This window comes from Taudactylus pleione, unplaced genomic scaffold, assembly GCF_031769625.1.
Source record: "Taudactylus pleione unplaced genomic scaffold, aTauple2 ptg000848l, whole genome shotgun sequence".
Taxonomy (NCBI): Eukaryota; Metazoa; Chordata; class Amphibia; order Anura; family Myobatrachidae; genus Taudactylus; species Taudactylus pleione.
The window spans coordinates 2,405,520-2,431,442 of NW_028285250.1; the positions used below are offsets into that span (position 1 = coordinate 2,405,520).

At 42.1% G+C, this 25,923-nt stretch overlaps 1 protein-coding gene across 3 annotated transcripts in view; it reads right to left on the reverse strand.

Moving 5' to 3' along the window:
* ARHGEF12 (Rho guanine nucleotide exchange factor 12) overlaps positions 1 to 25,923 on the reverse strand; it is a 247,100-nt gene that overhangs the window by 182,622 nt on the left and 38,555 nt on the right. For 2 of the 3 annotated variants that reach the window (XM_088458720.1, XM_088458719.1), the window contains exon 4: positions 12,954 to 13,010. The exons of the other annotated variant lie outside the window; for it this stretch is intronic. In XM_088458720.1, the coding sequence (XP_088314846.1) occupies positions 12,954 to 13,010 (57 nt within the window). The remainder of the gene's footprint in view (positions 1 to 12,953; positions 13,011 to 25,923) is intronic. 3 annotated transcript variants of the gene reach the window in all.

The window sequence follows — 25,923 nt, forward strand, 5'->3', positions numbered from 1 at the left end:
TCCAAAAAAAACGGAACTCAGAAAGAGGCAAAACGTCATCTTGCACGGACGATCATCATTATTCCTGGACAAAAGTCCAGGAATGATGATGTTCGTCCGTGCAAGATGACGTTTTGCCTCTTTCTGAGTTCCGTTTTTTTTGGAGGGAAAAATCCGAACTCCACGTGCAAACTCGAACCTATCCGAGCCTGCACATCCCTAGTTCAAACGCAGATATTTTTTTCCCCAGTAATAGATAAAACTACCGTGTTAGAATTTATCCTAAGAATTTGCACCTGTCCAATTCCCATAGTTAGGGGGGTATCCAATTAGCTGCAAACGGATAAGTTTACGGACCTGTGTGTTTTTGCCTTTGAGACGGTGAAAAGAACTGCACTTTTCGTGGATTTTTTTCTTGGGACACATCAGGTCCCAAATTAACCCCACGATAAGTGTCGGCATTGGGCGGCACTTTGGGGCTAATTGGAGGACCCGTATGATCCCGACGCTGGAAGACTGGCAGGTCTAATCCTGCCAGGCAAGCATTTTCCTATTCACTAACCTAACCCCCCCCCCTCCCCTAACCCTCCCCTTAGGGGTGCCTAACCTTAACCCCCCCCCCCCCCGTAAGTGCCTAAACCTAACCCCCCCTTCCCCTAGTCTAACCCTAACCCTCCGGGGGGTGCCTAACCCTAAGTCCCCCCCCCCCCAACGGCTGTCCGCACCCGGCTTATCTTCGATCGCGATGCCGGACGTCGGGCTTCCGCCGTAGGTAAAATGACAGGCGTCGAGATTTCGACGCCTGTCCTTAGACCCTTACCGGGATTAGTCGGGATGCCGACGGCTGGCATTTAGACCATCATCATCCCGACTGCATACCCTAATTGGATACCGCCATTAGAATTTAAGGAAACACTTTCCTATACTTCTCATTTAGTACAATGAAATTACTTTTCTCACACAATATACTTTGAAAATCTTATTGTCATACATTGAGAGCCCACAAAACTAAGAATCATTTGTTATTTCATGTTCTGATAATCCACATTGTCTCAAGTACCCTTATAATCAATTCCCTTCCTTTCCTTACTCTTTGTCCCTTTACATTTTCTTTATTAATATTATTTCCAGCCCTTTCTCCATGAATTCCAGCCACTAGACAACATTGCGGAAGACTAAATAAAAATGTTTGAAAAAAAAAAAACCAATATATATTATATATAAATACATTTTGTTGCGTTATTATATTTAAAAACAAAAAACAAACACATAAATATAGGCCCAGATGATGAAGAAATAAAAAATCAGGGCCAGCAAACAGCCAAAGAACAGCGACTCACTAGTGCTGGGGAATGTAATCATCCGCTATTTGCTGCTGACCCCAACAATCCGCAAAAAATTCAGTTTTCTAAGGTGCACAAGCATCTTTATTCCAGTTTGCATTTGCGCAAACTGTGCTCCACCTAAATTAGAACGCTCCCATCCCGCCTACAAATCTGCATGTGTGCGTATTACTGCGCCTACTTTGCTAGGCATGCACAGAACGACAGCACGCCTTTTACGTTGCACTAACTGGCACGGTACTCATTCCCATTCATTAGGTTCATTTACTATCAGTATGCATAGAATTTTGCTGCATATCGGGACTCATGATTCTGTAGTACAACATGTTGCAGATTGTTAATGTTTGCTGTCCTCAAAGAGAGTATTAATATTGTCCACAATGAGGGGTATTTAATATGAAACGTTAACTTCACTGTCGAAGTTAACGTTTCATATCGGAGTTTTTTCCTGCGTTAAAGTATCGGGCCCGCTCCCGCTTATCCCCGTATTCAATATAAATTAAAGAAAACGGGAAACTCCGAAGTTGGATTTGCGTAAAGTTACGAATTTTTCCTTAAAATAATTGTAAGACCCCCCTAAAGTTGTAAAAACATGGGGGAACACTATAGGTACCCCCTTTTTAGCCTTTAATTGAAAGTCGGGGATTTAAATAGCCACAGCAGGTGTTTTTTTCCCGACATTGAAGAAGTGATGCAGAAGAGCACTTAGGTTATTTTTTTCGTTTTTCTAAGTGGTCCCATCAAATTTGGGGTACATGAAAATGGGTGCTAGCATATTTTTAAGTCCCTAAAGTAAGTTTTTAAAAATTCTGCATTTGTGCACCTGCCGCTATAATTCTATTCTAGAAAACACCTGCCGTATACTTGCAGAATAGCCCTGAACCTATTTCCCTATTGTTAAACAATTTTTTCCCATTTTTTTTTCACCCCAATTTTTAAGGTATCCCTATTTTTAAAAAAAAAACTTTTTTTGACACAGTTCTTTTTTAAATGTCATTCCCAGGGGTGCAGGCTATTTTTTTTAAGCCTGCACTCCTAAACCCCAATTCTGCACTTTTTTTCGACACCTATTCAATGGTGAAAAGTTATCCCCGTTTTTTGTCAAAGACTATTCAAAACTGCGATAAGTCCTTGAATACGGTGTAAAATTAAAACCTGCGATAATGACGTCATACCTCCGATATTAACGCAAAACCGATGTTATCGCACCCATATTGAATACCCCTGAATGTGTTTGTAATTTATCTTATTTTACTATAGTGTATGTTTTTTATGTGACTATTATATATATGCTTTAGTAAGTTTACATCTAAGAATTGGTTTGGAGTATTTTATATATTTTGTATCTATTACGTATGTACAGATGTGTAACTAGGGTTGATGGCAAACATGGCAAATTAAAAAAATGGCAACTCTTGAAAACTGCTCATGTGCTAGTTCTTTGAAGATCTCACTCAAGACCGATGGCACACGGGCAAAGACATTGAGAGGTGGCAGCGGGACTGGTAAGTAACACATAGCACTATCCTCATATGTGTTACTGGGCAAGCAACAAACTTTTTCAATGCTTAGTAAGTGCCCATAATTCTTACTAATAGAAGACAAAGGCACCACTGAAGGTCTCTCCATAGTCTGTCTTTTCATACCTTCTGGAGAAGTGGGGAAAAAAAAACCTTTTTTCACCAACCAGAGAGATAATGTTTTTTATGTAATATTCGAGATTGGCATGCCCTGAAATGGTCTATGTGCATTATAAACATGGGTGTGCATGCATTTGAGGAGCACCCAGCACCCCCTACTCTCTGCTGAATAGCTCTCACTTCGATGGAGAGGGGACAGACCGAAACAAATAATTTCCTGACATTTTACTAAAGCATGTCTCCTCCGCCCAGTCATGCAGCGCTGCCACAGGTCAGTGTGAGGAACACTCCAGTCCTCTTCCCGTGCCTGTATCCCTCTGCACCCTTCTCACCTGGATTTGTGGTCTGCACATAAGGACTGGGCAGTGCCAAGAAGCAGCCGATCTTATCCTCTGCCCTGTACTCTTCCTGACCTGGTATGTGATGGAGCTAAATCTGTGGCCGAAGAGCGGGAGCCATGTCAGGCCGTTGACCAGGTGGAGATGAAGGGGCATGTCCTGTGGCCGGGTTGCGGGGAGGGAAGATGGGCAGATCAGGAGGGACAAGCCAACACAAATCATATCAACATGAGGGCTGCAAGGAATGACGCAGGGCAGGGAGGGTCCAGGCCCCTTTAGGGCTAGGGTGTATGGACACTCTCTTACAGGTTTGACTGAGAGGTAGTGGGTGAGAGGCTGAGCTGCAGGAACCACCCCTGTCGCTCTCTGAATATGTTCAAAGCTCTAGCGGCCCTGCCCGCTTTAACCGATGCTGCAGCGCCCAGCCACAGTGCCCATCCCCTACCCACCAGTGGAGCGGAGACTGGACATTAAAAAAAAAAAAATAGAAATATATATATATATATATATATATATATATATATATATTTAACTGTTTTATAGACATCCCAGCGCCTCCCCCACCTCGGCCAGATGCCCTGCCCTTATGTCTCCGTTATATAGGGGGGTATCCACTAGACGATAAAGTTGAACGATTGAACGATAATGATAAAATCGTTCGATAATCGTTCAAACATCGTTTGCAAATCGTGCAGTAATTGTTTCTAACGATGTACGATGCGCGCTCCCGCTGGTCGTTTGATCGTCTCCTCCATCGACTGAACATGCAGGTCAATTTCACTTGATTGCTTACAAATCGTTTACACATCGTTTACACATCGTTCACGCTGAACGATCAAACGATCAAACGATGAACCACTATCTGCCCACTGTAGCTGAAAGCTCTCAATCACAGATTAAAACAACAGTTTATTGTTAGATCTTTTGCAAATTGTTCAGAGTGGAAGATCATATTTCAAGGGAAACTACAAGGGAAAATCGTTAAGAGGTTGGACAGGGATAAAATCGTCTAGTGGATGCCCCCCATAAGGATCTTGATTGAGCATGACACAGCTAACTTGCTGCAGTGCTCTTTTTTTGTTTCTTTTTGGCATTCCTTCTGATGAAGCTGTCAGGAGCCTTTTTTTAGTAGAATTTTACTTGGTAGCTCTCAGGGTGAACAGTGTTTATTTTATGTATTTAAATTATATTTGCATAACCTGCATTTTGTTATTCACAATAATGTTGAAGGAAAAGGTTTAATTTTCATAATATCAAGGTGCCTTTAATGAAGGTAAATATATTATGTGCCACTAACAAAAACAAAATCTAGGATTTTAATTCCAGCTCCTCTTTATTCCTATAATAGATTAGATTACATAATACAACTTAATTTACATGGAATCAATCAGCTAGGAAATAAGAAGGGTGTAATTAAGAGCTGTTCTTGTAAGTTAAATGTATTTACTCTTTAAAACAACAAAACAGATCATTCAAATCACTTCAATTATTTAAAATTGTTGGTGACTGCATTTTTCTTAAATAAAAAGGTACAATGATGGGTACAAACCATGTCCATCAATTGTATATACTGTGTGGTATGCGGTCATCATATCGTCGGCACAATGTCGACAGTCAATATGTCGATATTCCGTCGACACAGGGTTTTTCGGGTTAGGCTACAATTAGGGTAAAGGTAATAATGATGCTGGGTACACACTACACAATGAGTACCCAGCACAACATCGCCGGCGACGGTACCCAGCGTGTGGCAAGTGCATCCCGGGGAGAGGACCGTGTCATTCTGCAGCATGGCACCGTTTGCGACATCCCCCGTCGGCCCTGCAGTAGGGCTGACGGGGAATGTCGCTAGAGACCCGCAGAAGCGCGCATGTCATGGGTGCACACAAGAAGATGTACCGGATATGTGGCTCCGAGCCGCGGGCTCAGATGACATATAGTCTAGTGTGTACCCAGCATTAGGTTTACATTTACAATCCCAGTTTCGTCAGTCTAACGGTTGCCATTTACAATGTCGACATTATGTCAGTGTTGATATTAACAGTAACATACTTGGCGAGACTGAATACAACTGGCAGCTAAACAAGGAAACCCAGTTCTTTTTTTAACGGACACCCTTTGACCAAAAACATCAAGGACATGAGAGAGATGAACGGAAATGCCAAACTTCCCAGTAATACTCACTGCTTAGAGAAATGATTGACATCCTTCTCCATTTGTTAGTTTCCCTGGAGTAAATTTGTTTAGTGATCATACAAATACTGTCAATGAAATAGAATGAAAATTAGACAGTTGGTCTTCGTGTTAGGCAGAGTTCTACTGTGTGTGGTTCTACGGGTGTGGTATAATAGATTGACAGTCAATAGGTTGTCACCAGATGTCGACATGGACACAAGGTCAACAGGATTCAAATGGTCAACTTTTTTTTTTTTTTTTTTTTTTTAAATAGAACCCTAATCCAAACCCTCCCCCTAGTACCTAAACCCAACCCTCCCCCTAGTACCTAAACCCAACCCTCCCCCTAGTGCCTAACCCTAATTGTCCCCTCCGGCAGCCTAACCTTAATCCTCTCCCGTGCCTAACCCTAGCCCTCACCTTAAACATGTTCAAAAACCATCGAAAAACATGCGTTGACCACTTTTGTGTCGACCATTTGTCAGTTGACCTTGTCCCCGTCATCCTTTTGACCATGTCGACCATCTGGTGTCGACATTGACTGTAGATCTTCCATAAGGATACCTTAGCAACAGTTCACAACTCAATTGTGGAACTGCAGGGTAAACTATTACATTTTTGTTGCATATTATTCAATCAGAGGCAAAAAGTCAGAGGTCGGACTTTACGCCATCATCACAGGTTTTCAGGGGATAAAGTATCGGGCGCATGCCCGCGTATTCAATTAGGAATCGGCGAAAATGGGACCCGGCGAAAAGGCAAGTATCGAAAAGTCCTGTCACTTTGGGGAAACCAACCTGTCAACCTCCAAAAGATGATCTGACATGGGGGATCACTATGGTTACCCCTGAATTGGCCTGCTAAAGGTATTTGGGGGTTTTAAACAGTGTTGGCAGGTGCTTTTATGCGTCTTTGAATAAGTGCTGAAGAATAGCATATAGCAACTTTTTGGGAAAGCTAATCCCATCAAATTTGGGGTACATGAAAATGGGTGTAAGCATATTTTGAAGTCCCTAAATCCCTAAAGTGAACTTTAAAAATTCTTCAAAAATCCACCTGCCGCAACCAACAGCATTCTAAAAAACACCTGCCGCATACTCGGGGGACAGTCCCCCCCCCCCCCCCCCCCCCGAGTCTATTTCACTAGTTTTTAAGTTTGTCACCCAATTATTATTTTTCTGCTCCAAAACAAACCACATTTTTTGGGGTGTCCTATGCTACTTTTTAGAATTTTTTTTGACACATAACTTTGAGGGGACATTCCAAGGGCTGCAGGGTACTTTTATAAAGTCTGTACCCCAAAAACCCCAACTCTGCACTTTTTTTTCGCCACCCATTCTATGGTGAAAGTTATCCCCGTTTTTTGACAAAGACTTTTCGCAACTGCGAAAAGTCCTTGAAATTGAATATGGGGAAAGTGAAAATGGCGAAAATGACATCATCGGCGATAACGGCTTTTCGCAGCCTAATTGAATTTGGCCCTATATATGAAAAACCTAAAAAAAAAAAAAAAAATGGATCCCGCCTATATGTGGATTTATGTATAAAATAGTATACTCTATTGTTTCACTTGACTCAAAATTCAATTCAACAAGGCTTCTCTCAATAAAAATAAATGTAATAGACACAGACAGTTAACATATCTAAACACACATCATGTAGCAAGTATGCAAACGTAATATAATAAACATTTTTTTTACATGAAAATAGTTTGAAATAATACCACTTTGGCTGCAATATTCAATTTAGTAGTATTAGTAAATAGTTACCCATAAAAGTCCAATATGTCATCCCACAAATCAGTGAGGCCAATTACAGTCTCCTACGTCTTTGAGAGATAGATACAATGTGCTGACCGGCAAGTTTTAGATAGTTGTTTCCTTGATCAGCCTGTACACATGGGTTCAGATCACAAGGTTCTAAATGCGTGTGTGTGTATATATATATATATTATATATATATATATATATATATACATATATATATATACACACACACACACATATACATACATACAGTCAGGTGCATAAATATTGGGACATTGACAGAATTTTCATATTTTGGCCTCTATTCACCACCACAATGGCTTTGAAATGAAACAAACAAGATGTGCTTTAACTGCAGACTTTCAGATTTAATTTGAGGGTAATTACAACCAGACCAGGTGAACGGTGTAGGAATTACAACGGTTTCTATATGAGCCTCCCACTTTTTAAGGGGCCAAAAGTAATGGGACTATCAACTCAAAAGCTATTTCATGGACAGGTGTGGGCTATTCCCTCGCATTGCTTCATCGCGATGATCCGTCGCAGATGTATGGGCAGCTTGAGGAGAGTCTTGAGCACAACATCCATGTCTTGAAAAACCTCCAAGTACAGAGCAAAACTAGCAAACAGAAGGGTTAATAATACCTAAAGGCTGCTCCTGGAAGTCCTGATATACCTGTCCTGCCGCAGCATATTATCAGCCTGTAACATTGAACTGAGAGAATACCACCACCTAAAGCATGTGACAAGGAAGGAAAGACCCTGTGATAATTGGTGCGTTCTACACCACAACGGCCGCTGGGAATACACATGCCGTGGTCTCTCCTAAAGTCAGGGGAAAGACACCAAGCAGGTGTACCAGCGCGGTCTGTATATAAAAACTGAAGGTGCCTACACACATAGCGATTTTTTACCCGACTTGGCCGATTTCGATGAATCGTGACGACAAATCGTGTAAAATATGGCCAAATCCGAAGCCAATGCGCGTCCCCGCTCGTCGTACATCTCATCTTCAGAGATGCCATGCTGTAGGGAAGATTTGCCAATCTGGGACACAATGCACTATATGTATTTATAGATCTCAAGTCAGATTGGACATTTTTTTTACTACAAATCGTGTGTAGGATTGCCGGGGAGCTGCCGGTTGAGAGTTCAGGGGAAATCATACACATCGGAGGATTGTGAGCACATCTCTGTTTGTGGAGGCACCTTGAGTTAACACACCGCATTAGGAACTTTGTGACCTGAACCCATGTATACAGACTGATTAAGGAAACAAAGTAACTAGCTCAACTTGCCGGTGAGCACATTGTATCCATCTCTTAAACACGCAGGAGACTGTAATTAGCCTCACTGATTTGTGAGACGACAGACACTCAGGGGTATTCAATATGAAACGTAAACTTCGCTGTCGAAGTTTACGTTTCATATCGGAGTTTTTACCTGCGTTAAAGTATCGGGGGCGCGCCCGCTTATCCCCGTATTCAATATGAAATTAACGAAAACGGGAGACTCCGAAGTTGGATTTGCGTAAAGTTACGAATTTTACCTTAAAAAAATTGTAGGACCCCCCTAAAGTTGTAAAAACATGAGGGATCACTATGGGTACCCCCGTTTTAGCCTGCAATTGAAAGTCGGGGATTTAAATAGCCGCAGAAGGTGTTTTTTCCCGACATTGAAGCCCGACATTGAAGAAGTGATGCAGAAGAGCACTTAGGGTTTTTTTTTTCGTTTTTTTAAGTGGTCCCATCAAATTTGGGGTACATGAAAATGGGTACTAGCATATTTTGATGTCCCTAAAGTAAGTTTTTAAAAATTCTGCAATTGTGCACCTGCCGCTATAATTGTATTCTAGAAAACACCTGCCGTATACTTGTAGAATAGCCCTGAACCTATTTCCCTATTGTTAAACAATTTTTTTCCATTTTTTTTTTTTCACCCCAATTTTTAAATTAATTTTTTGGGGTGTCCCAATTTTTTTTTAAACTTTTTTTTGACACAGTTCTTTTTTAAATGTCATTCCCAGGGGTGCAGGCTATTTTTTTTTAAGCCTGCACCCCTAAACCCCAATTCTGCACTTTTTTTTGACACCTTTTCAATGGTGAAAAGTTATCCCCGTTTTTTATCAAAGACTTTTCGAACCTGCGATAAGTCTTTGAAATTGAATACGGTGTAAAAGTCAAACCTGCGATAATGACGTCAAAAGTGCGATATTAATTAAAAAACGATGTTTTCGCTCCCATATTGAATACCCCTATTGGACTTTTATGGGTAACTAGTTACTAATACTACTAAATTGCATATTGCAGCCAAAGTGGTATTATTTCAAGTTATTTTCATGTAAAAAAAAATATATATATATTATAATACACTTGCATACTTGCTATATGATGTGTGTTTTAGATATTTCATAGACAGACACTTAACATATGTTTTGTTTTTTTTTGTTTTTTGAGAGAAGCCTTGTTGAATTGAATTTGAGTCACGTGAAACATAATACAGTATACTATTTTATGCATAGAATCCACGTATAGACGCAACCCATTTTTTTGAGTATTTTTTTTATTTGTAGTTAAATCAAGCCAGCTGGTACTGGCTAATTGAATTAGCAGCATATAGTGTATAAATAATCTCTTTTAACAAACATATAAGCGCAAAGATAAATAGCTATCAGGTAACTGAATACATTATATATGAACAAGTTTTTAAGGTTTGATTTTTTATTTTTTTTGTCCATTAAAAGTAATCACTATACACAAGTGGCCTCTGCGCGTTGGTGTATGGTCTTTACCAGGAAACAGCGCAGGGGGATACCAGCTGAGCATTACTCTATTCACATTAGACAAACGCGACTCCCTTGAGTTTGCAATTCAACAATGATCGATAAGAGAATTATACATATGAATCTTGCACTTAGTATTACAGTCTTTTGTGCACCAATTGACTGAACTATTAGCGCTTAATGCTGTGATTTAGTCTTGCTTTATGCCTGTTTATTTAGGGATTTCCTTTGGACAAAAGCCAGAGCCAGCGTTTATCCGTAGAGTGCCGTGGCTTGCTTTCATCACCTGACATTTAGTCTGCACACAAACTTCATCACCTGCACAAGGAGAAACCTGTTTTGAGATGTGCGGGTTTTATTTTACTTGTAGCAGTTTCTAATCCTTTATACCAACCAACAGGCAATTTCACAAGGGTTCTTGGAGAAGGAGGAGGGATTAAAAAAAAACAAAATCAAATTGCAAGCCTACCAACAGCAGATTTGTAAATACTGACATTTGTTTCAGCTTAAGCTGACCACATGCGACATTAGAGGAGAACACTGGGCCATTTGCCCCATAATCAGCAAGGTAATCTTCCAATCAAACTCAGAATATTATAGGTATGTTGGAAAACAATGTAAAAAAAGACATAATTCTGCATTCAGCTTCTAACCACGCTAACAGACCAAAGCAACGACAAGGGGCTATGGGCCTGATTCAGACCCGGTCGCTAAGCTGCGAACGCTCGCTAGGGGAGATTATCGCACATCTGGGCAGGCATCAAAGTATGCGTGCGCGAACCAGTCACTGCGGCCGGGAATCGTGCGCTCGGAGTACACAGACTGGACGCTACTTTGAGTGACAGATAGCGCAGTTTGTGGGTGGTGACAGGGGAAGGTGCTTGTGAACGGGGGAGTGAAAGTGCGAAAGCCGGCGTGCCTGAGCGTCAAAATGGAGTTTAATGGGTGTGCATAATTAGCAAAGTAGCGTCATTGAACATGTCACTTGGTTGTGGTTGACTTTTAGCCTGAACTGATCGCAGTGCTTGCGGTGGGGTAGGGTCTACCAAATGCTGCGTGCAGCTCCGGTGGCTCTTGATGTTTCCGATTAATCACACACTTCCTGGAGATGACGTGTGCTAAGAGGGGTGGGCGGCTTTATACTCCTGCGTACGCTCGCTGCCGTCGCCCTCTAAGACATAGAGGGTGTCCTTAAGACAGACAGTGCGATTGCGGGATTTGCATACAAAGCCCCTTTTGGCAGCGAGCGAGCGCAGCTTAGCGACCGGGTCTGAATCAGGCCCTATATTCACTATGGGGCAGGTTTATAAAAAAAAAAAACTGCAGAGTCTAGGCGATTTTGCCCACGGCAACAATATTAAATGCTAGACCATTGCTTTTAGAATTATTTCTACCATTTTGTTAATATAGCCCAAAGAGAGTAATGTCAAATGGCAGAATTCTACATTATAATAAAGGAAACCTAAATCGGAGAGTTTGAAGGCCAGATGTAGTCTCCAAGGCTTTATTAAACTCTATCTAACCCTTTGATATATTAATATTTTTTACGTAGATAGTTTGCATACTTAAAAGCAAAATAAATGTTTTTGTTTGTTTCTCTTGTCCCCTCGCATTAACTTTTTTTCCCCCAAGGCTCCACTTTAAAACTGTGGCAGAAATGTGTAGGTGGGCCTAGAAGTACCACTGACAAGCCCCCGACCACCCTTCGACTACACCAGTTGTACAAATCAAGATCCCTACAGTTACATATAGTACAAATCTCTGCCACCCACCTTCTGCCAATCCTCATACGTCTATGAAATAGGAGAGATCAAAAACTGTCAGCAGCTGTGATAACCGGCTGCCGGCGTGACCGACGAAACATATAATCAGATTAAATGTAATTGACATGTAAAAAACAAGAATGGATAAAGAGCAGACATCAAAAAACTACAAAACAAAACAAGACATGTCATTAAGCTATATTTAAACAGGGATGAATAAAGAACGACATTTAATCAAATAAATTGAACTAAATATTGAATGATGACCAAATTGGACAGCCGGAGTCACTCACAGCAGCAGGTTGCCTGCCAAGTGCTGCATAAGTAAGAAGCATCTTAAATCTATGTATATTTCCATATTATTTCCCGCATTGACTATTGCAATAGTCTCCTTATTGGTCTTCCCAAAAACAGGCTATCGCCATTACAATCCATTATGAATGCAGCTGCAAGGCTTATCTTCCTTGCCAAATGTTCATCGTCTGCTGCCCCGCTCCGTCAGTCCCTCCATTGGTTGCCGGTCTTCTACCGTATTCAATACAAAATACTTTTACTTACACATAAGGCCATTAACCAAACCAACTCTGCAGTCTGGCTGGACCAAATTGCAATATATAGCACCTATCCTTGTGTATCAATGCCTATTTCCCTATAGATTGTAAGCTTGCAAACTGGGCCTTCCTACCTATATATCTATCTGTTACCACCCAGTTTTGTTCTATTAATGTTCCAATTGTAAAGCGCAAAAGAATATGCTGCGCTATATAAGAAACTGTTAATAAATAAAATTAATACCACAAAGTGTGCAACTTAGTAAAGCACAAGCTTGACACAAAATATATATAGCTCTCAAATTGACAGAAATATCGAAAATATATTTTCACCAGATTAAATGCATTACCCATGACTTGTACAACCCAAGAAAAACAAGAAGAAGGTTTAATACTGTACCAGCGGGTACTCTGCAAAGTGAAACTTATAACCAACACAGACACAGACACACACACACACACACAAAGGAGATTAAGATGTGCATGCTTAAAGCTTTACGCTGCAGGACACAAAGTCACCCAGCCTCTGCCCCATAGGCAAAGAATGCCATGCAAAGCAGAGAGTTAGACACACAGCGATGGTGGGCAGGGAGCCACGCTGGCAGATTGGTCTTACCATAGGTCTCCTGTCTACTCTCATCCCAAGTAGACTTTGTCTTCCTGGACGAACTCTCTGCACAATAGCGGGAGAGAGAAGGAGAAATGAAGTTGCAGGGACAACATTGGTAACTTCACAGCGAAAATATAAATAAACAGACGACTGCAAGCTCAACATATATTAGGCACAAATCGACAAACGTGTCACTACTGGGAAAAAAATTGCTACTAACTTCCCACTAACGACTGTGCGTTCAAAGCTACCCAAGTCAAACACACATCCGAAATAGAAATACAGCTTTATTATTTTTTAGAATTGTAACTTTACACTGTTTTAATAAGATTACCAACAAATGTTGAGTGAGGTTTTGAGATCAAACTATCAATACCAAAAAGCTGAAGTACAATAATATCTCAAGCAGTACAAGAGTTTTTGAACCTAAAGTTTTAATTATACAAGCAATGGAGGAAAAGACCAAACAAACTGATGTTTCCCCGCGTGTGATGCTGGTAATGACCCTGTTTATGGCTCAAGATGTAATTACTGGTGTTCTCACTATTATAGTGCCAAACCCACAGCTGACAACACTCTATCACTATGTGAGGGGTCCCGTATTTTTTTGTCCCCTGAGAAAAAGAGTGACTGCCCTGGAGCCTGGTACTATTGTAAAGACCTTCAATTCATTACCGTTCACAATACTATAAACAGTACACAATCGGCTGGAAAAGAAAAAAATGTATAGGGAAAGTATTTCCTATATAAATAGAATTCTATTTAATTTTGGCATGTAGTTGGAGTCATATCTAATCTACCTGATCAGATGGGTTTGCAAAGCATTTGTTATTAATGTGCTTTGTACAAACTAAAACAGATATTCCAATTATTTTAACATACCTACTTGTCTGCAAAAGAATGTATGCAGTGTTTAAACACACACTAGCCTGGGCTTTTCCTTTTCATATTTACAACTGGACTTGGCGGTAGAGGTCTGTTGTTTATAAAAACAATTTTATATACATTGGAAACTGGTGCCCTTAAAGCTCCCGTGCGTAATAAGGAACGCTTTACACGTTTTCAGTGACAGGGCCTGCTAATAGTCCATGGATTTCAATAGGAGACCCTTTTCATTGAGTACTTTGAATACGCGTCCAAACCACTGCTGTGGAGCATTCATTTGACATCCTCTCCATATCAAATGGATATTTTCAATTAGGGTTAGAGACCCAGAGCTTTAAAAACGTGCCAGTGGATCCTCACTGCAGTGTGGCAAGGAAGAGCACAATATTCCATCTACATATCAGTGTGCTAGCAGATTTGTTAATTTTAAAATTGCCATTAGGAAAACACGTGACCTTTTATAAAATCCCTTTTTTACATTGTGCCTTTGGTACAAAGGTAAGAATCTATGGCAAGGAATCCTCTGTTTTTGAGCAATTTCACCTGTGTTGGTGTCCCATGGTCAAACAAATATCCGTCCCTAACAGCGATGACCGTAAATTAGGGGAACACGTTTTTTTCCTACCACAAGACAAAATTACAAGAATGATTAGCAAATCAACTTCCCCATGTGTCAATTACCCATTACCTATATATGTGTCCACATTGGCTTTTCATTTCTTTTTAACTAAAAAATACTTAGGGCATCATGATTGACTGACTAAATCAATGTGCACGAACAAAAAGCCCTCTAGGTCTGCCTATGCAATGGTTACACAAATGGGAAACACAGTCCATTTGCATTAAGCCATTTCCTTCTATTGATTCTGACGTCGCAGAGTAAGGCCAGTGCCTATGTAGCAGGCGTACCAATGGAATACTCTGCAATGGTGAGGCGCTCTCAACAGCTTGACTATTTAACCCATAGGTTGTCATCTTGGGCCTTGGAGTGAATACTTAGGGGCTGGTTCCATGTTGCCTGCACGTTGACCACTATCACCATGCCTGCATGGACCTAAATATAGATATTCGCCTGTAAACCAAATTGTATTAATCTACATGACTGCACCGCACCGAGCTATAGGCTTGTGGGAATAGCAGCCATTATTATCAGTACGCACACAATTGTCCCAACCCTACGCCTGGTGCAAGAGATCAGTGTGAAATCAGACAATACTAGCACACACACAGTCCTGCATTGCCTGCAATTCCGCCAACATGCGCTCTCTCAGCTAAGCCTATGTGCGATAGCCCAGTTGCCGTCAAGTTACACTTCTTTAGTGGAGATGCGACTGATTTGCGTAAGACTCTGAAGCGCCCCTATTAGTAGCTCATAGTGGTGTAAGTTTGGCTACAGAACATGTACTGTGCTAAAAATGGCAATAACCGTCCACATAGACTTACGGGCAGCTCTGTATCTACCCGTCCATGTCGGTGCTCTGTACTCCAAATGCGATCTGATGTGTGTTAGCAAATGTAATGTGCAGCGGCCTTGTGGTTCCAACAGTCACGTCTCAAGCCCCCTAAATACATACTATAACACTGTCCTTATAACAGAGACAAACAATGAACTTACGAAGCCTAGTTAACGGGCAACTACTGGCCCGGAGATCCTTAAATATAACCAGCAATATCCAGAATTCTCTGGAGACTTTTTAGAAGTTCTTGGAAAAAGCTTCTGATGGTGCCTGTTCCCACAGAATCCATAAAGTACTGAAGAGCAGGCGATGACCACCATTAAATGACGGAAGCTGTCAGCACGGATCGCAAATCTGCAAGTCGCAAATCTGCAATCGCACGCACCCGCTCGCGAAAATATGCTAATGAATGCGATCGCAGCACTATACCCAGACACCCAAAAGCTTATAAAGCCGCTCACTTCCCATTACATACATCCGCAAGTCAGCGAAAACATCGGTAACGTCGGACCCATACGCAGTTGTGGTTGAGCTGACCCCGACACTCAGACTGCAAAACTTCCCGTCGCCTTCTAGACCTCGGGCTGCGTATGCCATCGCAGGGGCTTAATTATGCACGCCCCTGTAATGGCGGTCAAATGCACAGGCGCGCCTGTGTAACTTCCACCACCCCCCCTCTCCATCCCTAAACTGCGCTTCCTGTAAAATTATTTGTGCCGCTGCGTGTATATCCGATCGCAGTGCCCGGCTTGCACACTGCGATGCATATGCAGAACGGTAACATCGACCGGTTACGTGCGTCCGCAGCCTTGCGATCCAACCTGAATCAGGTCCTTAGTCCCACAGGACCTCTATCCTTCCTCATCAATAAGATTTCTATGGAGTAGTCCTAGTCTTCAATATATCATGGGAGGAACCAGGGGCTGCTACCAGAAAAATAACCAGCGAGGAAGATTCCTACAATAGCGGACTTCACATTTCATACAATGTAAAGTTGGGTACACACAGGGCCGGATTAAGGGGGGGCGACAGGGGCGGTCGTCTGTGGGCCCCCACACACAGAGGGCCCCCACACAGGGTTGGTGTGACCCTGCCGAGAACAGGTGCCGGCGGCACCTGTTAAAGGAGGAGGGCGCTCTGCACCTGCGGCCATTCTACTGCATGCAGCAGCACAGTCAGTGCTGCTGCATCAGCTTGGGGCAGGGTGGTAGTGTGGACGGCACATAAATGCCATCCGCACTACACAGCACAAACACACAGCCGCCGATGCTGGCAGCAATGTGTTTGTTTTAGCAGCCGATGAGAGTCAGTCAGACTCTCATCGGTTGCTGCTCCCACCGCCAGAGCCTCCGTCTTCCGGCTCCCGCAGTGTCTGATGGGAGAGACGCCTTGACATCTCTTCCATCATGCAGAGAGGGCCGGCCAGGGAGGACGCTGGACGGAGGAGCAGACGACAGAGCGGGGATTGAGGTAAGTGGAAGTTGGGTTATTTTGTGTGCGTGTGTCTGAGGAGGGGGGGGGGGGTTACTAGGGGCACTGCAGGGGGTACTACAAGGGGCACTGCTGGGGGGGTACTACTACTAGGGGCACTGCAGGGGGTACTACTACTACTAGGAGCACTACTACGGGCACTGCAGGGGGTACTACAAGGGGCACTGCAGGGGGGGGATTACTGGGGGGACTACTAGGGGCACTGCTGGGAGGACTACTACTGGGGGCACTACACACTGGTGGGACCATTTCTGGGGGGACACAGCAAAGAGGGGGATTACTACTAGGTGTACTCCTGGGGGGGGGGGGACTACTGTTGAGGGGGGACTGCTACTGGGGACACTGCTGGGGTAGACTGCTGCTGGGGGCACGGCTGGGCTCGACTCTGTGTGGCTTGAAGGGGCCCCCCGCAACTTAGTTGCCCTGGGGCCCCCACAAGCCTTAATCCGGCCCTGGGTACACAGTATATGATTGTGTACCCAGCCGAAGGGAAGACGCAATGTAACGATACATTGGGCCATCTGTACACACTGCACGCGAAGGGGCACCATGGGACATTGCATGCTGCGTTTAGCAGCATGGCGTCATTCATCGCATCGTCCGCGACACACGATCGGGCGTGCACACTATATGATCTGCCTGATATATCCGCGTCTGAAAGGATATATCGTTGGATGGATCGCATAGTGTGTACCCAGCTTAACAGGCAGGACGTGAATGTGCTGCCAGCATCTCTTCGATCCCACAGACCCTCTCAGCTCAATGATAGTCTGGGCACTGACTCTCAAGCAGAGAATATTCTTCCCGTCACAGAGATGCTCGGTAGGTTCGAGGATCTACAGTAGCCGATGACAGAAGATATACTGCTGCATGCTATGCTCACAATTTGTTGGTGTGAAAGATCTTCTCTCATCTAATACGGTAGCAACATAAGTGTCGTTCCTCATCCACTGCAATTACAGAAGGTTTCTTGTGTTGATGATGCACAACACTCTAAAGATGGTCAGCAGCAAATGGGCCGGGGGCAAGCTGACATTGACTGTCATTCACAATATGTATGATAAATAGTGTATTCTCTACAAGTAACTGGCTTCACTTAAAGTGCTGGCACTATCAGAGCCCATTCGTTTGTCTAAAAAACAAAGCTTACATCCCAGCAATGACCACAGTGGAAGGTAAAATCAGACTAAAATACTGGTGTCACAATACCACACATCACCTACAGTTTCCTATCCTGCGGAGTCCTGGGGCACCTTTAGTCTTGGCAGAAAACCAGAGCTGTGCAACACTGCAAAGGCAGGGTCAATGATGGAAGACCAATAAGAAGCTGAAAACAAGAGACTGCGGCTTTTGATTGGTCCCTCTTGCTTACGACCCACCCATCAGCCCCTGTTTAGGGGAAAGAAATAGTCTTGCCTTCAACATATAACTGCATATTGTATGGAGAGGTCTAACAATCGGAATCAGCACCTCAGTAAAATTTGGGTAAATTTTTTTTTTTAAAGTGCACTTAAAAAAGAATCATTTAATTTTTTTTCTTTTATTTATTTATTTTACCTACTCCATCCCTTTTTACCCCCCAAGTAACTTGGTTTCACCAGGTAACACCTATATTTACTTCTGCTGTCTATCACTGACCTTACAATTGCCTCTGAACACAAGATTCACCTCCAGAGGTTCTGAACGTAATATTGTAGACTTCCAGCATTGGACAGCACTTCCATTTAAAATAATGATGATAATAATAATAATATACCATATGTGCACATTATATTATGGTTTATTATAATGTGTTATAACTAAAGCATACTCCAAGCTTGTATACAAGTGCTGAAAAATGGGACCAAGACAACCCACCCGAGTGCTGAGGGTATTACATCATAGGGCCGTATTCAATTAGTTTTGCGTCTGGAATAAAGTTCTACCTGCCGGACTTTTCGCCTACATCGCTTGTTATGGATGCGGAAACTTATCGTGCGCATTCCCACTATTCGCCATATTCAATTCCAAAATGGCAAGCTGGGAAGTCAGAAGAGGCGGAAAGTGGTGTCAGAATAGGGGAAATCAGCCTGAACTCCCCAACAGATGCAGAAACATTGGGGATCAATGTAGCCCTAATAATACTTTTTGGGGTACTTAAGTTGTTTCAATAGCTTCTAATTAGCATATTTGCACAAGTGGTGAAGAATGGCATTAAGCTGTATTTTTTGGAGAGAATAAGTAGTCCAGTCAAATTTGGGGTACCTGAAAATGGGTGCTAGCATATTTTAATGTCTCTAAAGTGTAGTTTTAGTAAAAGTGAATTTCCTCCTGCATAAAAGCACCTGCAATCCCCAAAAACGCTTGGCCCCTTCTTAGAGCACCCCCAGAACCTTATTTCGCTAGTTTTTTAAGTTGTCCACCCACTTTGTGCTATTTAGCCCCCAAAATGAAAGTACTTTTTTGGGGTGTTAAGTTTTTTCCAGGGATTTTTTGGCAGTTGTCCTTTGGGGGGGCTGTCCCAAGGGTTCTGAGTGCTCCACGGGAGGTTTCTGTCCTGCCTGAGCTCGCCTTAGCATCAACCATGAACCGTAGCTGGTTTGGCTGGGTCCTTGGGGATTTGAAGGCAGAAGCACCCCACCTTTGCACCCCAAAATAAAAATGTTGCACTTCTTTTCACCAGCGAATCTTTTTCGCCTATTATATTGTATTGACTTTCCGCGTACGCAAAACCCGGCTGGAATTGAAACCGGAAATAGGTTCCGATCGTGCAAAAGGCCGAAATCGGCGATATTTTTCCGCAGATAATGGCTTTTTGCGTCTAATTGAGTACGGCCCTTAGTGGTAGAATAATGGCACAGAGAAAGGTGGGTAGTGGCAGCAATCTGCACCGGACAAGTTGAGCGATGACTGATGACAGTTTTTGGAAGTACAATGAGATACTGTGGGAGGTGTATAGGTGTAATGAAGACCAAGACAAAAAAAAAAAAAGTCACAACCACTAGTGACAATTGTACGTTTTATTCACAATTATTTAGCTTCTGCAGTACATGGTCCACACACAAAATAAGCCACTGGGAGGAATAGCGAACAACGGGGAAAGCACTTCTGCTATGAATGGAGTTACCATGTGTGTGCTCTTTACTTGCTAACATATCACATGCCATGATATCGGAGCAATGAAACACTGTTTCTTATAGAATACATTTAATAATATATATTAAATTATCTAATTAAGACAATACAATTCGGATAGCAAACCCACCTTCCCAATAATGGCCCTTTTCATAATATGTTTGCTAAAAATAATTGCTGGGTACACAACGGTCTTCGCTGCAATTTCTTCCAAAACCTGGTTGGTAAGAATTGGTTATTGGTAAGAATTGGTTATTGGTTCAAAATGTCTGTCTGCATCCTTACAGCTGATTGTGCTCTGAGTTGTGAAGTTTGAATATTAGCAGAGTGGACCGCAGAGGAGAGATTATGTTCTCCAGAGCATACAGCACTCTCCTGCAGAGTACATGGGCCTATCTACTCTACAGACCATTGCACTGAGCAGCTCTACTCCTGATAACACCTATGTTTCAGCAAGCGGATGGATCTTCTGTGATTTGTTTACCAATGCTAATACTTGATTTCATTAACATATCAAGTTTTATTGTACATGATCATTTATTTGTATAGCATCACAATATTACACAGCAATTCCCAGAGAATACTGATGAATTCCTTCTCAACACAATAGGTCAGAAGCCAATTAATCTACCAGTATGCTTTGGACCGTGGGGGAGGGGGGGGGAGGGACCAGAACACACTGCAAAAATGCACGCCAATATAGAGAGAACATACAAACTGCACACATATAAAACCCCTGGTCAGGTTCAGACCTAGGGTATCCGCACAATAAGGCAGCACTTCAATGCCTTCTAGTGCCACTTATATAAAATTACCTAACGCTAGTCATAATAGTAAAGTATAACATTAAATAACTGCTAAACAGCCTAAAAAGATATTTTTAATCATAGTTTGGTTAAGCTAAAATAGCTTAATACACTCTAATCTATTTTAAAAGAAAAAAAAAAAGCAGAGAGCAAAATAAACAAGTGCACCCATTCATGGCAACGGTATTTCCTGATGACAGTGGCATCTCAGCAGGATAATGCGTCCCAGCCACACTGCAGAAATGGCTCAGGAATGGTTTGGGTACCATGACAAATTCCCTAGATCTGATCCGATTGGGATGCGCTGGAAAAACAAGTCCGAGCCATGGAGGCCCCACCTAGCAACTTACAGGACTTATTGTATCTGCTGCTTACGTCTTGGTGCCAGACACCACAGGACGCCGTCAGAGGTCTTGTACAGTCCATGCCTTGATGGGTCAGAGCTGTTCTTGGCGGCACGAGGGGGAAACCTACACAATATTAGGCAGGCGGTTTTAATGTGATGGGTGTGATGAATGTGAGCAATACTTCACAATATGGGCGCTGTCCATTTCTCTTTTTCTAGGCCTGAAGCTGCCCACACACATAGCGATATTTTACCCGATCTGGCGATTCCGACGCATTGGAACAACAGATCGTGTAAAATATGCCAAAATTGTGACTAAATCGTGAGTCCCCACTCACGATCACGATGCGATGCGCGTCCCCCGCTGGTCGCACATCGCATCTTCAGATCTGCTGTGCAGTAGGGCAGATCTGACAATCTAGGAGGCGATGCACTGTAAAAAGTCTGATTGCAGGAGAGATCATATGAAGATTGGACACCAAATCGTGTGCAGATCGTGTGGAGATCGTGTGCAGAGCTGCTGGGGAGAGTTTCAAGGGAAATCGTACACAAATCGTACACATCAGCTGATCGTGTGCACATCGCTATGTATGTGGGCCCCTTAAGACTAATATGATATTATGAGTTGTTTTACAGCTTTCCAGAGTTTAAAACAAAATTAAAAATGGTAATAAATTTACAACACAATGGCTACAGATCTCGCACCTCTTAGATTGTAAGCTCTTTCGGATGGGGCCATCTTTACCTTCAGTTTCAAGTCATTGTAGGCCATATGTTTGTGTTAAGATCCCCTCAGTATAAAGCACTGCATAATAGGACAGGGCTTCATAAATGAAAGATAATAACTTCCTAAATAATGAACCACATATTACATTTTGGGTATCTAACAAAACAAACAAACAAAAAACTAATCTTTCAAGATTCCTAGCATAGCAGCCAACCTTACATGTCATTTATTCTATTACCTCTATCGCTTACAGGGACACAAATATACGTTCTCTATGGAAATTCAAAATGTGTTTGTTTCCCAGTTTTATTTTAATGTACGCATATGTCATGGACACCTAAGGCTTGTGTTAGACATGTAAAACAAATGCTAAAAGACTAACAGCATTGTGTGAAGAGAGTATCTCGGCCTCACTACCCAAAACCTCGCTCTCTAGCAGTAAACTCTGGGGGATCAACAAATAGTATTATTGACATTGATCTGAAAAGCGGAACAGCACTGGACTACAGGGATAACTGTGCATACATAGAAGAGGGCCATACTAGGTAGACCAAATAATGTAGATGTAAAATAAAAATGGGGAGCTAAAATAAGAGGATCAAATGTCTGTCCAAGAGAGGAACAGTACTGTAGTGAGGGTGTCCTAATGGGAGCAGCAGAGGAGAGCCGGCTCTATCAAGAGGAAGGGGGAAGAGGAGCAGGTGGGCAGAAAAGCAATTTAATAGAGGCAACATATCGCCCGGGTAGGAAGACTGGGTGATTATTAGAGAAGTGGTTTGCTTGACAAGCGAAAGGGTAGAGTTGTAGGATTACAGAATGCATGGAGATTGAAGGAATCCAGTTAGGCCAAGATTTCCTAGAAGAGGCGCTCAGCAGTGGGTGCACTGTTGTAGATGTCAGATAACGACAGGACAGGTAGCAGCTTAAGAGGTCTATTTACTAAGCAGTGTTAGGAGCGGATTGGCTGGTACCTTATCTCCTTTCACTCTGTCGACACTGCTTAGTAAATAGACCCCTCAGTGCAGTGTAGAAGCGGATCAGGTAGAGTGTAGGTCAGTGGTTCTGTCTGCGTGTTGATTTGCACGCTGGGGGAGGGGCCCGTTATGGTGAGACTGGAAGGAGGAGATGTAGGAATGGGAAAGCAGAGCTGGAGAACCTGGAGATGTAGCAGTAGCAAAAGAAGGGGAGTCCAGGTGTGTCAATCTCATAGGAAGATGAAGTCCATTGGAGAGACCAAAGGAAGAAGAAAGCAAAATACATTTTGAGGCAGCAGAAACAGTGGGGTAAGTTGAAGTAGAATAAATATGGATAGGAAGCAAAGTTGTCGTGGACCCGGGAGACAGGAGCTGGTGTGGAGATAATTGACAGTAACACATACAGTAGGTGGAGAGGAGACAATAGACAAAAGGAATAGATTTCTATGGAAGAGTTTGGAGTGGGATGGCTCTGGTGATAGAACTCAGAAGGCACAGTGAGATTCCGGGACATAGTATCACTAGGTAAGTCAGGTTATTGCAGTGACAAGGAATTTGCGGAATTTACAGAAATATAGCTCATGTATGTAAACAAGCTTGTAACAGACAGAGCTCATATTCCAGAGTCCAAGGGAAAAGGGGGCAGAGGGTAGGGGAGAGATGTGGATGAGATTAGACGATAGAATGACGATGGATGGGAAGTTTTGGGGTTGAACAAGGAGCATGAGCAAAAAGTGTGGAATGCTCGGGGCCCAGGGTTGGGAGAGGTTCTTCACAAACACAGAAATAGCAGTCCTTATAATGCAGTGCACCTGTATTTACATAAGCACAAAAATATTAAAAAACTTAACCTTTATTTGGCATTCGTTAATTAACAGTTATGTTAAAATCAGCAAAATAAAATTATAGATCAGTGGTGAAAGTTTAAAATAAAGGCTATGATTAGTCTCTGTGTCCCACTTTATTGTTACTATGCTGCAGTCACAGAACGTCTAATATTCAATTTAATATTCCTATTCACATATGACAGCTATCAGCAGGTAATAGCTATTAAAGGCAATATGGGGATTATATTATTTATATATTATATATTTCCATAACATATTGAGGCAGTAGAGTGAACATTTTAGTTGAACTGAAGCATCTAAGGGGCATATTCAATTAGACGCGAAAAGCAGTTATCCGCGGATGACGTCACTTCGCTAGGCAAAAACTTATTCCCGTATTCAATTCCAAAAGACTTTTCTCGTACGCAGAAAGTCAATGCAATGGAATAGGCGAAAAAGATTTGCCAATGAAAGTAGGCGGAAAAAAGTGCAGATTTGTGGTTTTGTGGTGCAAAAGTGAGAAAACCACTGTGCACCCTTTGGACCGCCCCCCAAAGGTTAACTTCATTAAAAAAAATCCTAAAAAAAAAAGTTAGGGTATAAACTTAAAAAGTAGCAAAAGAGACTTTTGGGGGGTCTGCAGGTATGGGAGTGGTGTTTTTTGATTGCAGGTGCATTTTTACCGTTTTTTAAAACACCACTTTTGCGATTTTTAACCATGCTTGCACCCATTTTCATGTAACCCAAATTTGCTGGGACTAGTTATTTTCTCGGAAAAAAATCGCTAAATGCTATTCTTCACCACTTGTGCAAATACGCAAATTAGCAGCTAATGAGAGCATTTAAGTACCCAAAATAGCTTCAGAAGGGCTATTCGCGGGCATCTACAATGATCCCCAATGTTAGTCTATCTTTTGGGGGTTGTCACGCGGATTTCCCCAAATCTGACAGCACTTTTCGCCTGTTTGAGTTTCGCCGGATTCTGTTTTCACGTCCTTTGGAATTGAATAAGGCGAATAGCAGGACCGCGCGCAAACAGTTTTCGATTCCAAAACACGCGAAGTCTGCTAAAACTACGGCAGGCGAAACCTTTCCGACTTTTCGCATCTAATTGAATATGCCCCTTAATCTACCTGAATATTTCAGGGATTATATGCTGTCACTCTATACATCCAATTATCCTCCCAGATTCATCAATTGTTAGTGTGTACTTCAGAAGCGGTCCTATTGCTACACAATATCTTTTATTCAGCTCCACAGGAAGACTGAAATAAATGTATCTTTTCACTAAATAGGAATCAGCGTCCATTACAGGGATCAAATTATTCTTAGTAACTACTATCACATTCTTAATCAAATAAGCACAGTGTACTTAATGTCCTGTCTGTGCACTGGATTATCGTGATTCAGTTATGAGATAGATCTTCAATCTATGTTCACTGAATTTTGGAGTCAGATGGATTTCTTCCAGTGTTCACTTAGCATGTAATCCCCACTACACATGTAATGTGTATAAGTATTGATTAGGGACTAAAATGTATCACTTCCTTTATATTGGTAGTGCTTATGTTGTTATCATATAACAACTATTCACACAAGTCTCCCACTGAATATCGGGACCAATGTTATAACTCTGTATTAGTCCAACTGTAGAACTTAAAAATGTCAATGCCGCTATTTATGGACACCAGCTCCGTATAACATCGCTTCTGCCTAGTGATTCTGGTGGTGCCAATGCGTTCACCCTAATCAGTGGCTCTGTGTCACACTGGATCTGCCTGCTTGTTATAACGGTGCCGCAGTCTTCCTGTGGAGCTGAATATAAGATATATAGTGTAGCAATAGGACCGCTGCTGAAGTACACACTAAGAATTGATGAATCTGGGAGGATAATTGGATGTATAGAGTGACAGCATATAATCCATGAAATATTCAAGTAGATTTAGATGCTTCAGCTCAACTAAATATTCACTCTACTGCCTCATCAATATGTTGTGGAAATATATAATCCCCATATTGCCGTTAATAGCTGTTACCTGCTGATAGCTGTCGTATGTGAATAGGAATATTACATTGAATATTAGACGTTCTATGAGTGCAGCACAGTAACAATAAAGTGGGACACAGACACTAATCATAGCCTCTATTTTAAACTTTCACCACTGAGCTATAATTTTATTTTGCTGATTTTAACATAACTGTTTATTAAAGAAATACCAAATAAAGGTTACGTTTTATAATATGTTTGTGCTTATGCAAATACAAGTGCACTCTATTATAAAGGACTACTATTTCTGTGTTTGTGAAGATTATTGCTATAAATCCTGGAGCAGCACCCCAAAGCAATAC